At 45.1% G+C, this 15,764-nt stretch overlaps 1 protein-coding gene across 3 annotated transcripts in view; it reads left to right on the forward strand.

Annotated features, from left to right (window-relative positions):
* HORMAD1 (HORMA domain containing 1) overlaps nt 1–15,764 on the forward strand; it is a 326,846-nt gene that overhangs the window by 202,614 nt on the left and 108,468 nt on the right. For all 3 annotated transcript variants that reach the window (XM_069216936.1, XM_069216938.1, XM_069216937.1), the window contains one exon: nt 379–626. In XM_069216936.1, the coding sequence (XP_069073037.1) occupies nt 379–626 (248 nt within the window). The remainder of the gene's footprint in view (nt 1–378; nt 627–15,764) is intronic.

Here is a 15,764-nt window from a genome sequence, read left to right on the forward strand (position 1 = left end):
ATGACGGGGAATGATTCAAGCATGTGAATCTATGAAAGATTCCAATACTGAAGAACTACAGTTACAGGTAAGTAACTCATTTTCATCCAACTTCATTTTGGTGACATTTTAAACATGATATTGACGTGTTTAAAAAGAAAAATTGGTTGAAAATTTTAAATCATTTATTTATTAACTGTACTGCTGTTTTGGTATTGGTTTGTGGCAGAGTATTCCGTCCGCCAAGACCTAAATCAGGCCCATAGTATTTGTTCAGATCTCATCATCTCATTCTTCATACTCACCTTTTTCACTTCAGTTACAGTGAGTGCACAGTTATTTTCAGATTTTACAAAATGCATTATATTATGCTTCAAGTGGTATTTGTTATTCCGACAGTGACACCACCAGATTATCAACCTCCTGGTTTTAAAGAGGGCAATGCAGAAGGGATGATGTTTGAGGGGGAACCGATGCATCTGAACGTTGGGGAAGTTGCCACTCCATTCCATGTTTTGAAAGTGAAAGTAACGACTGAGAGAGAACGTATGGAAAATCTTGAGAAAACCATATTGAAAGAAGGTCATCAAGTACAGGCTATTGATTTGGATAAAGAAGACTTGGAAGGGCAAGACAATCAAATGAATGTAAGTCAGTGACATGTCAATGTCGCAGAATCAATCACAGTTTACATTCCTTGTTTAATACATGATTGTCTGCTGAAGAAAAACTCATTTCCTTCAATAAAGTTATTACATAATCTTGGAGGGGACAGAGGGATCAGGGATGCCGTTGACAAAAGAGAGATTCCATTATTTGGTGATACGAGTGGCAAAAATCAAGACTCAAATGTTACACCCTAGAGTTGCCAGGCTGAAAATGGATTTCCAGCATTGGACGCCGAAGAACCTGCCCCATCTTGCCTGGTGTCACTGGAGTAAACAGTGGCACTCCCAAAATTCTTTGTATGAAATGCAAAAATAACCTTATAATCTAATTAACCTTCTCTCTCCCACAAGAGTCCACTGATTATTTCAGAAGATACATTTTATGTTTGATATAGTTATCTGTAATAACAGGATGCCTAAATTCTCCAGTGCTAAATATGACAAATCCTTACTCTACTGTGGCCTGCTTACATAATATCCAGCCTCCTTCCTTATTGTCATAGATGGATTGCTGTTCAGCGCGAACTCAGGCCTTGCATACCGTAGTGGCCTATGGGAACACACTTCATGTTCTCAGTGTGGTCAAGACACCAACCAGCCTCCACTGTCATCAAAGGCAGTGTTGCCAGCCTGAAGGGATACCTTGTATTCAAGGGGGTGGGCTCTGAAAGTGACAGTGGTGGCTCTGTTGGTGGCAACATGCTCTCTCAAGTGATGGCTATAGCTGGACCTGAGTATTGGAACATTCTTGGAATTTCTACATTGAAAGACATAGTCGAATCCATCTTAACAGAGTCATTTGCAGACATGCAGGTGAGGTTTAAGCTTATTTCATTTCTTTAGATAATTGAAACTTTGCCATGTGCTCCTGGCCAAACCTCACTGCAAAAATTATTTCCAGGGCAAACAGTTTGCTTGTGTTATAAACCTTAGACATGTTTCTCCCTGGAGGGCAGCATGGGAGAGAGAGACAAACTAGCCCTCCCTTCACTTCCCCTAGTGCAGGTGAGAAACTGGGATAGGCAAACTCTCCACAGCCGTAATGGCATCAGGTATGTGACATGCAGTTAATTCTGTTGAATCGTTCGGTACCCAGAGGATATCGCTAGCTTCCTTCACCTCTCCCCACTCACTGTCCTCCAGTGAACCCATCCATGCTTTTCATTAAGCCCTCAGTGCGGAAAGGAGGTCTGGAGCATTAATCTCTAGGGATTTGTAAATACCTGATATTTCTCCCTTCTTTAGGGGTCCTGTTAGCAGGTGTTCCTCCAGGGGACTGAATTCAGAAACCCCTCGAACAACAACTCATAAGACCCCCAGTGCACGTTGGAGATGCAGAAATTGATGGAATTGTGAGCAATTAAGATTAAAGTCTGTCTGTAGCTCTTGAAAAGACCTTGTGTGGCCATACATCCCCCAGCTTAGAGATTCAGGTTGATCCCATTTGCTAAAGCCTACTTAATGGGCCTCCGGTCCCAGCCAGTGACCCCTCCAGAGGGGGTCCCCAAGGTAATTCTTCCATCCTACCCCACCCACCACCTAGCCGACCTCCAAACCAAAATGTCCACTCTAGAGAGCTCTAGCCGAAAGTCGTTGGAATCGATGCCCCGTAAACCATGTCCATAATTGAAACCCATCCCAAGGCAATCACTCCAGTTTGGAACGCTGGGTTCTCTTCCAGGGGATCCTCGTCAATAGTCATAAACACTGAATATTCCAGCCCACGTTCTGGGACCCCGGAGCATATTCAAAAACACATGTATATGTATGAAATAACTATGAAAAATAACATTTTATTCGATATTTTCAATAGCAATATAATATATACATGCATAAATAGCAATGCAGTCTCTGTTGAGACTAACAATGCTTTATTTTATTTTTAAACATACACTAAAATCTTCAATTAAAGTTAAAACTTTCTGTATTCAAGGTAGAAGGCATAGAAAGTATAAGCAATCCATTTCAAAAGAGAAAAACTATATTGAAAATAAAGGAGCATTATTAGCCGATAGGCTGCATGCAGGTAAATACATCAGAACCAAAAACTTGGCACCGTGCCGTTAAGACCCTGAGCACCTCCAGTATCACACCATGCCTCAGGGTGGAGAGTGAGGTGACAGTTTGTTCACAGTTAGGTCAGTTTTTTTTCCGGCTTCTTATGTGAGGATCCTGGAGCATTGAGCTCTCTCTTTTCTGGTTATTTGACCAGAAAAATTACCTAGACTGTGTTTTTCTCTGTTTTATTAGATGATTCGAAATTTTTCCTGAGTGAGAGACAGGTTTTTTCCCACTAAAATGCCTTCAATATTTGTGAAATGTCCTTCCTGTGGGATGAAGGCCCAGTCAGACCCACACTCTGTGTGCATAGTCTGTTTGCCTCAAGGCACTCTCCTGACACCTGCAGACATTGCAAAAATCTGTCCAAAAGGACTCTCAAGGACAGGTAGAGGATTTGTCTTCATGGTCTGCATGAAAGAGAGAAAATTTCCAAAGACTCTTCACAACAGTGAGCCAGGTTCATGTCGGCAGGTAGGAAGGCTCCTGTTTGTTCACCGTCGACGTCATCCCTGCCTTCATCGCATCGCCGGGTGTCAAAGAGCACACCACCGTTGACGGCAACGCAAGCGACGGCGAAAGAAAAGACGGCACAGCCTTTACCTCCTCATTGGGGTTGTTCTCCATCGACGGTTGCACTCCGATTGGCGTTGCACAGGTACATCATTACCCATACGCTGTCAAAGTCTGCACATCATCCGACGGCGTCAGGGCATCTGCCGTCGAAGACAACCTCAAGAACTAGGTCGAGGTCTCCGCATCTTACAACGTCGATGCACTTGTCTCTCTCTGCACACCGTTCGAAATCAAGACATTCGACATCAAGACACATCCCTGCTGCGGGTCACTGCTCGTCATCGAAGCATGCGACGTCGAGGCCTGAGAAACCAGGGGGGGCCTCGCTCGACCGCAGAAACCCAGGGATCCCTGTCAACAGCGACACATCAGCGATCAACGTCGAGACAGCCTTCTCCTGTAACATCTGTCTCGCAAATGGTTTCTCTGCATACCAGTCCCCATCAAAAGTCACCTACAATTGCTGAGACTGGCCTTCTCCACCAAGACCCAGTAGTCATGGTTCAGAGTGACTCTTCAGCGGCATCCAAAGCTTCATCGCATGTATCGCTTATAAATCTGTCTCCAAGGTGGCTAGAAAGACTGAATAAAACACCGACTTCTCCAGATTCTCAATATTCAAGACTCTACTCACCAATAGCTTCTTTACCTCGTACGCCCTCCCCTACAACACTATCTGAATGACCAAGGCCTGCTGCTGACCAGCCCATTCCTAGACATCCGCGCAGCCAGACAAGGGCATCCTCAGGAAGTAGGTCACGTTCCAGGAGAAGATCTAGATCCTCTAGATCACAGCAGCGAAGATCTCCTTCATGGTCTACCGCATCTGAGTCCTTTATAAGAGACTATTCACCTACCTTAACTAACTACCCTCCAGCAAGGGTATCGCCAATTGACAACATTACTACCTTCAATGAGGTTTTGGTCAGAGGGGCTCAAAAACTGAACATCGATATTCCAGAACTGACTACGTCATCATCAGTGATCTTTGAGACCCTGAATCAATGTGCCTCTTCCAGACAGTTACTGCCTCTGGTTCTTGGTCTTTTACAACCGGCTATGGACACCTTTCTTACTCTGGATAGCCTTCGTTATGCTCCGGCTCGGATATTGAAGAAATATAAAGCCCCAGACCAGGATCCTTTGTTCCTTAGAGCCGATCCTCCTCCAGACTCTGTGATTCTGGCTCCTGCCCGGAAAACTTAATCCGTGGCGTCGTCATCTGTGTCCCTCCAGATAAGGAAAGTAAACATTTGGACTCATTGGGCATGAAGATGTGTGGCACTGCAGCAGCGTGAATGAAGGTCTCCAGTGTTTCTGTGCTTCTCGGTAGGTACAACCGTTCCTTGCAAGACTCCCTGAACAGATTTGTTGACAAATTGCCTAGAGAAGATAGGCAAGATTTTCAGGAGATCTTGCAAGAGGGGAGTTTGGTTTCCAACCAAGTCATTAGTGCTCCTGCAGACGGCGCGGATTTGGCGGCCCATGGCAATGCACATGGCATTTGTTCAAGGAGATCCTCATGGCTGCGTCTTACAGGATTGAGGCAGGAGGAACCGCACCGAATCTTAAATCTTCCGTTCAATGGAACCTCGTTATTTGGATCTCACACTGATGATGAGATGGCGAGGATGAAATCGGAGGTAGACACTATGAAGGCGGTGGGCCTCGATAAGAAAAGAGAATATAGAAGGAGGTAGAGGCCTTATAACAAGTGCCCTTTTCAGCAGAGGGTTCAAGCCCCTCACTGGTCGCAGCAGCAGAAGCAGGGGAGGCCTTTCTTTCAGCAACGCAGAACTGCGGGAGACCGCGTTCCAAGTAAACCGCATCAGTCTCCTCCCAAGGCAGCTGGAAAGCAATGAGGACTCGCTTCCCCTAACCCTGTCCACCACTCCAGTGGTGGGAAGTATTAGTAATCACGCTCACGAGTGGCACGCCGTTACAAAAGAGAGATGGGTGCTAAACATTGTAGAGAATGGTTACTCTCTTCGGTTCAAATCTCCTCCACCTTCCCTACCCCCAACAAAGTCAGCGCCTGCTCATTACTCGATACTACGAAAAGAAGTTTGCATCCTGTTGCAGAAAGGAGCGATAGAAACTGTTCAGTTCGCTCAGCGAGGAAAAGGAGTGTATTGCTATTTTCCAATGAGGGAGAAAGGCCAAGAAGGGTCCTTCAGACCCATTCTGGATCTGAGACATCTGAACAAATACATCCAAAGACAAAAATTCAGAATGCTGGCTCCTCATCAGATTTTCCCTCAGCTACATCGGGGAGACTGGAAGTGCTCCGTAGATCTACAGGATGCGTACTTTCATATTCCAATCGTTCCCAAACATCATAAATTTCTTTGGTTCGTATTCGCATCTCATCACTACCAGTTCAAAGTACTGCCCTTTGGCCTAACATCAGCCCCTCGGACAGTCTCCAAATGTGTGGCAGTGGTAGCGGCGCACCTCAGAAAACAGAAAATCTTTATTTACCCATACCTTGACGACTGACTGCTCAAAGTTACCACCGCAGAACAGGCTGTAAAACATCTCAACCTGTTTCTGAACACTTTCAGCTCTCTGGGTTTGCAGGTCAATTTCCAGAAGTCCACTCTCATACCAACTCAGACCCTCCATTATCTGGGGGCAGTACTAGACACCAAACTAGAAAGAGTGTATCCTTCGGAGGAACGACTATCATCAATAACAAAGAAGTGTCACATTCTTCTCCGCAATCTCAGACCTACGGTCCATCAGGTAGCATCTCTGTTGGACTCCATGGCCTCCTGCATTTTCATTGTTCCGAATGCCAGGCTACATATGAGGCCTCTTCAAGAGGCTCTAGATGATCAGTGGGATCAACACACAGCCCAATGGGAGGACAGAGTAGCTCTTTCAACCGGGGCTCTATTATCATTGCTATGGTGGATGCATAGCCGTCACCTGTTGGCAGGGGCTCCTTTTCACCAGTCCACTCCTTCCTACACCCTGGTGACGGATGCATCACTGCAGGGCTGGGGAGCTCACCTGGGCCCCCTCCAAGCTCAGGGCTTATGGTCCAGCAAGGAACAGAGTTACCACTTCAACCTACTGGAACTGAGAGCAGTTCACCTTGCTCTCAAGTTGTTTGCCCCATCGATCAAAGGAAAGTCACTTCTAGTCCAGACGGACGATACAACTTCGATGTATTATCTAAACAAGCAGGGGGGGCACGAGGTCTCGTTCCCTGTCTGGGGAATCACAAACCATCTGGCACTGGCTGATAGCGAGGGGAATGTCCCTCACAGCGGTCCACCTTCTGGGACAGCAGAACTCATAAGCAGACTTCCTGAGCCGAAGTCTTGTAGACTTCCATGATTGGGTTCTTCATGACGAGGTCGTAGTAGACATCTTCCAGCGGTGGGGTCAGCCTCAGTTGGATCTATTTGCAGACGTCAACAAAAAATGCCCAGACTTAGCATCCAGGTTCTACTGTCCAGGGACGCAGGGGTATGCCCTGTTGATAGACTGGTCAGGTACATTTCTCTACGCTTTTGCACCGATTCCCCTGATACCGACAGCTCCAAAGCCAGGATGATACTCATAGCCCCACAGTGGCCTCGACAATACTGGTAGAGTATCCAGTGGTCAGAGCATCCGCACAGTAGGCTGCCGTGCAGACTGGATCCCCTCTACAGACTAGGGGGGAAAATTCTACATCCCAACCTTCCCTCGCTGAGCTTGACAGCATGGCTCCTGAATTCCTGCAATATGGACACCTGGGGCTCTCGCAGGAATGTATGACCATTTTAAAGAAGTCTAAAAGACCGTCTACAACAACGCTCCTACGCGTTCAAGTGGAAGAGGTTCTACATGTGGTGCCGGCAGCACATTCTCATTCCTATTTTGACCCAGGAGGATGTTATCTTGCCTTACCTGCTACATCTTGCAAGGTCAGGACTGCAGATCTCCTCTATTAAGGTACATTTATCTGCCATTACAGCTTATTGTAAATCGCCCTCTCGGAAATCCTTCTTTGCTATGCCAGTAGTTAAGGATTTCTTAGACAGCTTGAGAAAAGTCTTTCCACCAATTCGGAATTGACTGTGGTCTTATCTAAACTCATGGCCTCCCCGTTCAAACCCATCCACAAAGCTTCTTTGCAACACATTACGTGGAAGACACCTTTTCTGGTAGCCATTACCTCGGCTAGAATGGTCAGCGAAATTCAGGCTCTATGTTCGAGGGAACCCTTTATGGTTTTCCATGATAAGAGTGGTTCTGAGAGCACATCATCATTCTTGCCTTGGATGGTGCCGGATTTGCACATTAATCAGACGATATTGCTTCCAATGTTTTTCCATAATTCAGTTATTCCGGCAGAGAAAGCTTTGCACTCCCTGGACCTTAAGAGGGTACTCAAATGCTACCTTGATAAGACTAGGTTAATTAGACAATCGGATTGTTTGTTAACTATGGAAATATGAGAACAATGGAAGCTGCTTCAAAACAGACTATTTCTCAGTGGATAGTTTCATGTACAGGGAGTGCAGAATTATTAGGCAAATTAGTATTTTGACCACATCATCCTCTTTATGCATGTTGTCTTACTCCAAGCTGTATAGGCTCGAAAGCCTACTACCAATTAAGCATATTAGGTGATGTGCATCTCTGTAATGAGAAGGGGTGTGGTCTAATGACATCAACACCCTATATCAGGTGTGCATAATTATTAGGCAACTTCCTTTCCTTTGGCAAAATGGGTCAAAAGAAGGACTTGACAGGCTCAGAAAAGTCAAAAATAGTGAGATATCTTGCAGAGGGATGCAGCACTCTTAAAATTGCAAAGCTTCTGAAGCGTGATCATCGAACAATCAAGCGTTTCATTCAAAATAGTCAACAGGGTCGCAAGAAGCGTGTGGAAAAACCAAGGTGCAAAATAACTGCCCATGAACTGAGAAAAGTCAAGCGTGCAGCTGCCACGATGCCACTTGCCACCAGTTTGGCCATATTTCAGAGCTGCAACATCACTGGAGTGCCCAAAAGCACAAGGTGTGCAATACTCGGAGACATGGCCAAGGTAAGAAAGGCTGAAAGACGACCACCACTGAACAAGACACACAAGCTGAAACGTCAAGACTGGGCCAAGAAATATCTCAAGACTGATTTTTCTAAGGTTTTATGGACTGATGAAATGAGAGTGAGTCTTGATGGGCCAGATGGATGGGCCCGTGGCTGGATTGGTAAAGGGCAGAGAGCTCCAGTCCGACTCAGACGCCAGCAAGGTGAAGGTGGAGTACTGGTTTGGGCTGGTATCATCAAAGATGAGCTTGTGGGGCCTTTTCGGGTTGAGGATGGAGTCAAGCTCAACTCCCAGTCCTACTGCCAGTTCCTGGAAGACACCTTCTTCAAGCAGTGGTACAGGAAGAAGTCTGCATCCTTCAAGAAAAACATGGTTTTCATGCAGGACAATGCTCCATCACACGCGTCCAAGTACTCCACAGCGTGGCTGGCAAGAAAGGGTATAAAAGAAGGAAATCTAATGACATGGCCTCCTTGTTCACCTGATCTGAACCCCATTGAGAACCTGTGGTCCATCATCAAATGTGAGATTTACAAGGAGGGAAAACAGTACACCTCTCTGAACAGTGTCTGGGAGGCTGTGGTTGCTGCTGCACGCAATGTTGATGGTGAACAGATCAAAACACTGACAGAATCCATGGATGGCAGGCTTTTGAGTGTCCTTGCAAAGAAAGGTGGCTATATTGGTCACTGATTTGTTTTTGTTTTGTTTTTGAATGTCAGAAATGTATATTTGTGAATGTTGAGATGTTATATTGGTTTCACTGGTAATAATAAATAATTGAAATGGGTATATATTTTTTTTTGTTAAGTTGCCTAATAATTATGCACAGTAATAGTCACCTGCACACACAGATATCCCCCTAACATAGCTAAAACTAAAAACAAACTAAAAACTACTTTCAAAAATATTCAGCTTTGATATTAATGAGTTTTTTGGGTTCATTGAGAACATGGTTGTTGTTCAATAATAAAATGAATCCTCAAAAATACAACTTGCCTAATAATTCTGCACTCCCTGTATTTTGACTGCTTATCAATTGGCTAACAAACACTTAACGGCTAGGCCTAAGGCTCATTCAACGAGAGGGAACGCAGCGACTGCAGCCCTTCTTAGGAATGTACCCATCTCTGAGACTTGCAAAGCTGCCACATGGAGATCTGTACATACTTTTACCAGGCACTACTGTATAAATTCAGATGCCAAAGCAAACACTCAAGTGGGTCAAGCTTCTCTGAGAAATGTATTTGCATAGCTAAGTGGTTTTTTCCTGCACTTCTATCATTCTGTCTGCAGAGATTGAGGATGGGCTTGCTATTCTATTCAGTGTTTGTGACTATTGATGAGGATCCCCTGGAAGAGAAGGATAAGTTACATACCTGTAAATCCTAGTTCTTATCCAGGGGTGTCCTCATCCAAGTCATAAACAACCCACCCTCCTCCCCGGACACAATTTGTAGAAATGCAATGATACTCGTGTGTAGCCGTTTGCTCATTATCACCGAAAACAAAGTTCTGACTTAACTGTGAACCAACTGTCACCTCACTCTCACCCCTGAGGCATGGTGGGATACTGGAGGTGCTCAGGGTCTTAAAGGCACAGTGCCAAGTTTTTGGTTCTGATGTATTAAACTGCATGTAGCCTATTGGCTAATGTTCCTCCTTTATTTTCAATGTAGTTTTTCTCTTTTGAAATGGATTGCTTATACTTTCTATGCCTTCTACCTTGAATACAGAAAGTTTTAACTTTAATTGAAAGTTTTAGTGTATGTTTAAAAAAAAGCATTTTTAGCCTGTTTCTCAACAGACTGCATTGCTGTGTGTACATGTATATATTATATTGCTATTGAAAGTATCTACTAAAATATTATTTTTCATAGTTATTTCATACATATACATGTTGTAAGTAAATGCCTCCTTGGCATGGTTAACCCCTAACTTTTTGCCTTTGCTGATGCCAAGTTATGTAAAAAATGACTAAGTCGACATGGCACTCCCCTCAGAGTGCCATGCTAACCTCACACTGCCTTTGGCATAGGTAAGTCACCCCTCTAGCAGGCCTTACAGCCCTAAGGCAGGGTGCACTATACCACAGGTGAGGGCATATGTGCATGGGCACCATGCCCCTAAAGTGTCTAAGCAAAACCTTAGACATTGTAAGTGCAGGGTAACCATAAGAGTATATGGTCTGGGAGTTTGTCAAACACGAACTCCACAGTTCCATAATGGCTACACTGAAATCTGGGAAGTTTGTTATCAAACTTCTCAGCACAATAAATGCACACTGATGCCAGTGTACATTTTATTGTAAAATACACCCAGAGGGCATCTTAGAGATGCCCCCTGAATACCTACCCGACTTCTAGTATAGGCTGACCAGTTCCTGTCAGCCTGCCACACACCAGACATGTTGCTGGCCACATGGAGAGAGTGCCTTTGTCATTCTGTGGCCAGGAACAAAGCCTGTACTGGGTGGAGGTGCTTCTCACCTCCACCTGCAGAAACTGTAACACCTGGCCGTGAGCCTCAAAGGCTCACCCCTTTTGTTATAACGGCCCAGGGCATCCCAGCTAGTGGAGATGCCCGCCCCTCCGGCCACTGCCCCCACTTTTGGCGGCAAGGCTGGAGGAGATAATGAGAAAAACAAGGAGGAGTCACTGGCCAGTCAGAACAGCCCCTAAGGTGTCCTGAGCTGAGGTGACCCCTGCCTTTAGAAATCCTCCATCTTGAGTTTGGAGGATTCCCCCAATAGGATTGGTGCCCACAGGGAGGAGGCACAAAGAGGGTGTAGCCACCCTCAAGGACAGTAGCCATTGGCTACTGCCCTCCCAGACCTAAACACCCCCCTAAATTCAGTATTTAGGGGCTCCCCGGATCCCAGGAAATCAGATTCCTGCAACCTGAAGAAAGGATTGCTGACCTACAAGCCTGCAGAGAAGGAGGAAGACGACAACTGCTTTGGTCCCAGCCCCACTGGCCTGTGATATCGAGTGACATATACTGGTTGACTTCCATCAGCTGGAGGCCAGGTCTGAATGGTCACTCTTAAGCGTTAGGTGGGCTTGAACAATAGTGCTTAAAATGCAGAGCTTTCTCAGTTAAGGCCTAATTTCACAACCATAAAAGATTCAAATCTAAGATTTATCCACCCTGCCCTTGAGGTGTGCTAAATAAAGACTGTAGGCGTGGGCTGCTTTGGAGCTAAGCTGTGGGGACAATAACATGCTGCTGTTTTACTGAAAAATGTTTTTTTACCTGCCTGCTACTTTTAGGTCCTGGAGCACCCATGACTGTCCTTAAGTTGGAGTTGGGAATGGGATCTGTAGACCTAATTTTAGCACTCAAACTAATTTTTTTTTCCCCTGAATATGGACTAAACCTGAACTTCAGAATCTTGCATGAAGTCTGATTGAGTACCAGTCGTTTATATTACCATGGGGATGCCATCTTGGCCGGCGTTTGGCATACCAAGGGGAAACTGTATGGCATGTACTGTAGCAGCCATTGGTTGTACGACGTTTTGGACCAATTCTGAGTTGTTGTCCCACGTGTAAGTGCACAGTTAATCAAAGAGGAATTCTGGTATATAATATTGTAATGTTGAAGGGCAAATGGGTGACATGTTTTCAGGATTTTTTAAGCCTTTATGTAACATGGACCAGTTATTTCCGGAATTAAAAAGGTCTTTGTACATAAGTTCAAACAAAACAAAGGCTTTAGTTGTTTGCAGCTGCAGGCAAGCAGGCGATGAGACCGTTGCTTACTTCATATTATATTACACCACCTCATTGGAGGCAAGGAAATATCTGTGTCCCCTCCTTACTTATATGATCAGACACTACAGTGCTGCTGTGATTCTGTGCCTTCGTACTGACTCTGAGTCTATTTTTAATCAGGTGTCTTTCTATATCTACGCTGCTTCAAAAGTACCCAAGTACAACAGAATGTGTACCAGCTGGGTCTTAAGTCTTACACCAATGCTTAAGGCTGGTATAGCTTTTCGTAGAGCTTCTTACTGTCAAAAATCATGGATAAAGATGCAGGAGGTTTGACTTCAGAGTCAATTTAATAGCACCCCCTAAAGTTAAGGAGGTCTGTGTGCAAAGCCAAAATTACTTGCACTTAGCATAAGCATCTTATGAGCTGATTTACACAGTCAAGGGTAGTAAACTTTGTTTGCACTTTCCTCTCATCTTAGATTGTTTTGTATATAAATTCACAAAGAACAGTACTCAGTTCAGTTGATATATTTCCTCACTAAATAGGCCAGGTCCGGCCACATCTTATTTAGTGATACTAAGATGTTTTGCCTTTCTATCAATTGTCAAATTTTGCTTTTAATTTAATATCCATGTCCCCTATATTTTCCACATTTGTGCAAAGCAAGAGAATTATTTGCCCTTTATATTCTTTGTCCTACACAGTGACCTAAGAGAATATTGTCTCTGAATTAATATGTTTTAGGCAATACCTATTTTAGTTCTGACCCTGTGTACCTAAACAGAGAGAAACATATTAATTGCATTGTACTACTAGATGGACGAAGAGCTACAAGCCCAAATAACTTTTTTATCCTTTTGGTGGCGCTGTTATGACTTTTATTTACTCCAGTATTGGAACTTTCATAGATTCACATGCTTGAGTCATTCCCCGTCGTCGAGATGGGAGCCCCCGGTACATTTAACTAAGTAGTGTTGACATAGATATAACCTAAGGGCTCTAGGCCTTTTAATTTAACAGTCTATCATAGTCATTTTAGGAAAAAAGGGCCAAACTTGAGCATCCACCAATCAGAAGACACCACCCTCTAGAACCCTCCTTAGAGAAGCTCCAGTACTTCAGATTTTCTACTGCACGTCGTGCTAGGGAGTCTCTTCACGCTTTTTAACTAGTTGTAAGCTGATTTTCTTCTGCTAAACTTCTTTTGACCGATTGCGGGTAAGGCCTACAGCATGTCGGACAAGGAAAAGAAGGGTTTATTCAGAGCCTGCATGAGCTGTGGGAAAAAGAGACCACACTCTGAAGACCCTCATCAGGACTACATATATTGCCTCTATCCAGACCACTCCGCTAAGGACTGCAAGGTTTGTCGTACCTTTTCTTCCAAGACTCTGAAAGATAGAGAAGGCAGATTGTTGTTATGGCTGCAAAAACTTAACTCCAGAGATAATCATGTCTCTGAGTCAGATAATGATGACTCCTCAACATCCGCTAAAAAGTCATCAAAAAGGGCTAGATCACATTCAAGATCTTTTTCAGTGCAATCAAGAAAAGCCCACAAAAAGACCTCCTCATGTTCTTACAAGGGCCACAGCTATGTACTTCACTTCACAGATTCTCCAAAAAAGGGGAAAGAGGTCATGCCAGCAGCTCTGAAAGCCACAAAGGGCCAGATGTATCAAAGGGTTTTTCCCATTCTGTGTCAATGGGAAATAGTGTTCATACATATGGCCGAAAAAGTCATCCTCTGTACCTCCATCTGCGTCTTCTGCGCCTTTCAAAAGGCCATCTTCTGCTCCTGGAGAAAGACTGTAACGTCGATGACTGTTTCATCGTCAACGACATCCGTGAGTGCCTTTTCACCGTCGACGCCGACTTCCACCTTTTCAGCACTGACAGCAGTTGTGACGACGTCATCGTCTACGAGTATCAAAGCGTCGGCTACGTCATCGTCGACGAGGATCTACACGTCGACGGCAGTGACAATGGTGTCCGCATTGACGACTTCGTTGATGGTAGATTCTTCAGTAAGGCTGTTGACGATTAAGATATCTATGCATTCATCGACGACTCCACTGTCAAGGAAGGCTATATCTGTGCAGTTGACAAGGGAAAAACAGCACTAAAGCTAGGAGAAACTTACCCCAAAGCATACTTCACCTAGTAAGGTAACCCCTCTTGTGCCAGTACACCTGTTGGAGGAGGATGAAGAATCAGACGAAGAGGGACCATTTGGAACAGCACATAGCCCCTCACAGTTAAATTTCAATTATCAAGAGGACGATGATGAGTATGGCGAGACCTATGACCCGCAGTACTAAATAGAGGATCAACCATACCAGGAGGAGGCATACATACCAAGCTCTTTGCTATCTGATTTCAATGCAATGCTGGCTGATTACAGTAAGCGTTTTCCACCTCAGGAACAGAGGCAACAACAACCTCCTTTGTCACCTGTTTCAAGGGTTACCACTCTACGTCCGAGGCCAACCTCTTTGCCACTAGCAAATGTGGCCATGCTGGATATGACCATACCGCAGGACACTGATGCTTCTAAAGGTGATCAAGAAGAAGGGGAACTCCTTGACACTCATTCGGAGTGGGATGATTATGTTATTCCTGCTCCTCCTTCTCCTTCTCAACCGAAGGTGGATTCCCCTCCAGATGACATGGGGGGGTTTCATAATCTCCTGGAGAGAGCGGCTAAACGGTTTGCTCTGCCAATGCCGTCCAAGCAAACAGATTGCTTCTTATATGATTTTAAGGAGCCATTCCAGAAATCTGTACATTCCATACCATTAGTCAATTTCTTATGGGAAGAGGGGTTGAAAGTCATGCACAACCCTGCCACGGTCACAGCGGTGCTTCCCCAACTAGACAAAAAGTACAAAGTACCGGAGGATGCCCCAGCATGTGTAACTGGTCACCCTCCTCTAGACTCAGTGGTTGCTCAGGCGGCACAAAGAAGGTCCAAAAATCCCTCTGCTCCAATTTCCGCACCTCCAGACAAAGAGGGTAGATGGTTGGACAATATTGGAAAGAGGTTCTCCTCAATGGCTAGCCTTGTGATAGGAGCGGCTAGCTCCCTGGCAGTGTTAGCCAGATATGACAGACAACTAGGGGTAGACATCGCCCCGCATATCGACCAGTTGGGCAGGGGATGCTAGGTCAGAGGCGAAGAAGATGTTACAAGAGGGAGAGCGGGCATCAGCGGAACTGATAGACTGTTCTATGGATATAGCCACGACTGCGTTTCGTCAGCTTGCAGGTGCGGCTGTCCTTCGGAGGCCAGGCTGGATAAGAGCTATCTTTCTGCCATGAGGTCCAAAATAATGTTTTAGATCTTTCTTTCAGTGGCCAGGCATTGTTTGGGAAACATGTTGATGAGGCTCTGCAATCTATTAAATCCGACACTGATACTGCAAATTCATTGGGAACACTCCAGTATCTGAAACCTTCCTTTTGAGCCACGAGAGGTTATGGAATGCCTTCATATAGGGGATGTGGGAAGTTGGCCAGGGGAGGCTTCCAGCAGTACAGATACTCAACGTATCCTTCCTCCTCTCAGCAGTTCCATCAATACTACACACAAAGGCAACCACCACAGGCGGTTTACAGCAGATCTGGCTCTAGGGGACGCACAACTCGTCTTGCTAAAGACTCAGCTCACAGAACCTGATACACCCAAGGCTCTGGCTGCATCCGATCCTCCT

The sequence above is a fragment of the Pleurodeles waltl genome, chromosome 12 (genome assembly GCF_031143425.1).
Source record: "Pleurodeles waltl isolate 20211129_DDA chromosome 12, aPleWal1.hap1.20221129, whole genome shotgun sequence".
NCBI classification, from domain to species: domain Eukaryota; kingdom Metazoa; phylum Chordata; class Amphibia; order Caudata; family Salamandridae; genus Pleurodeles; species Pleurodeles waltl.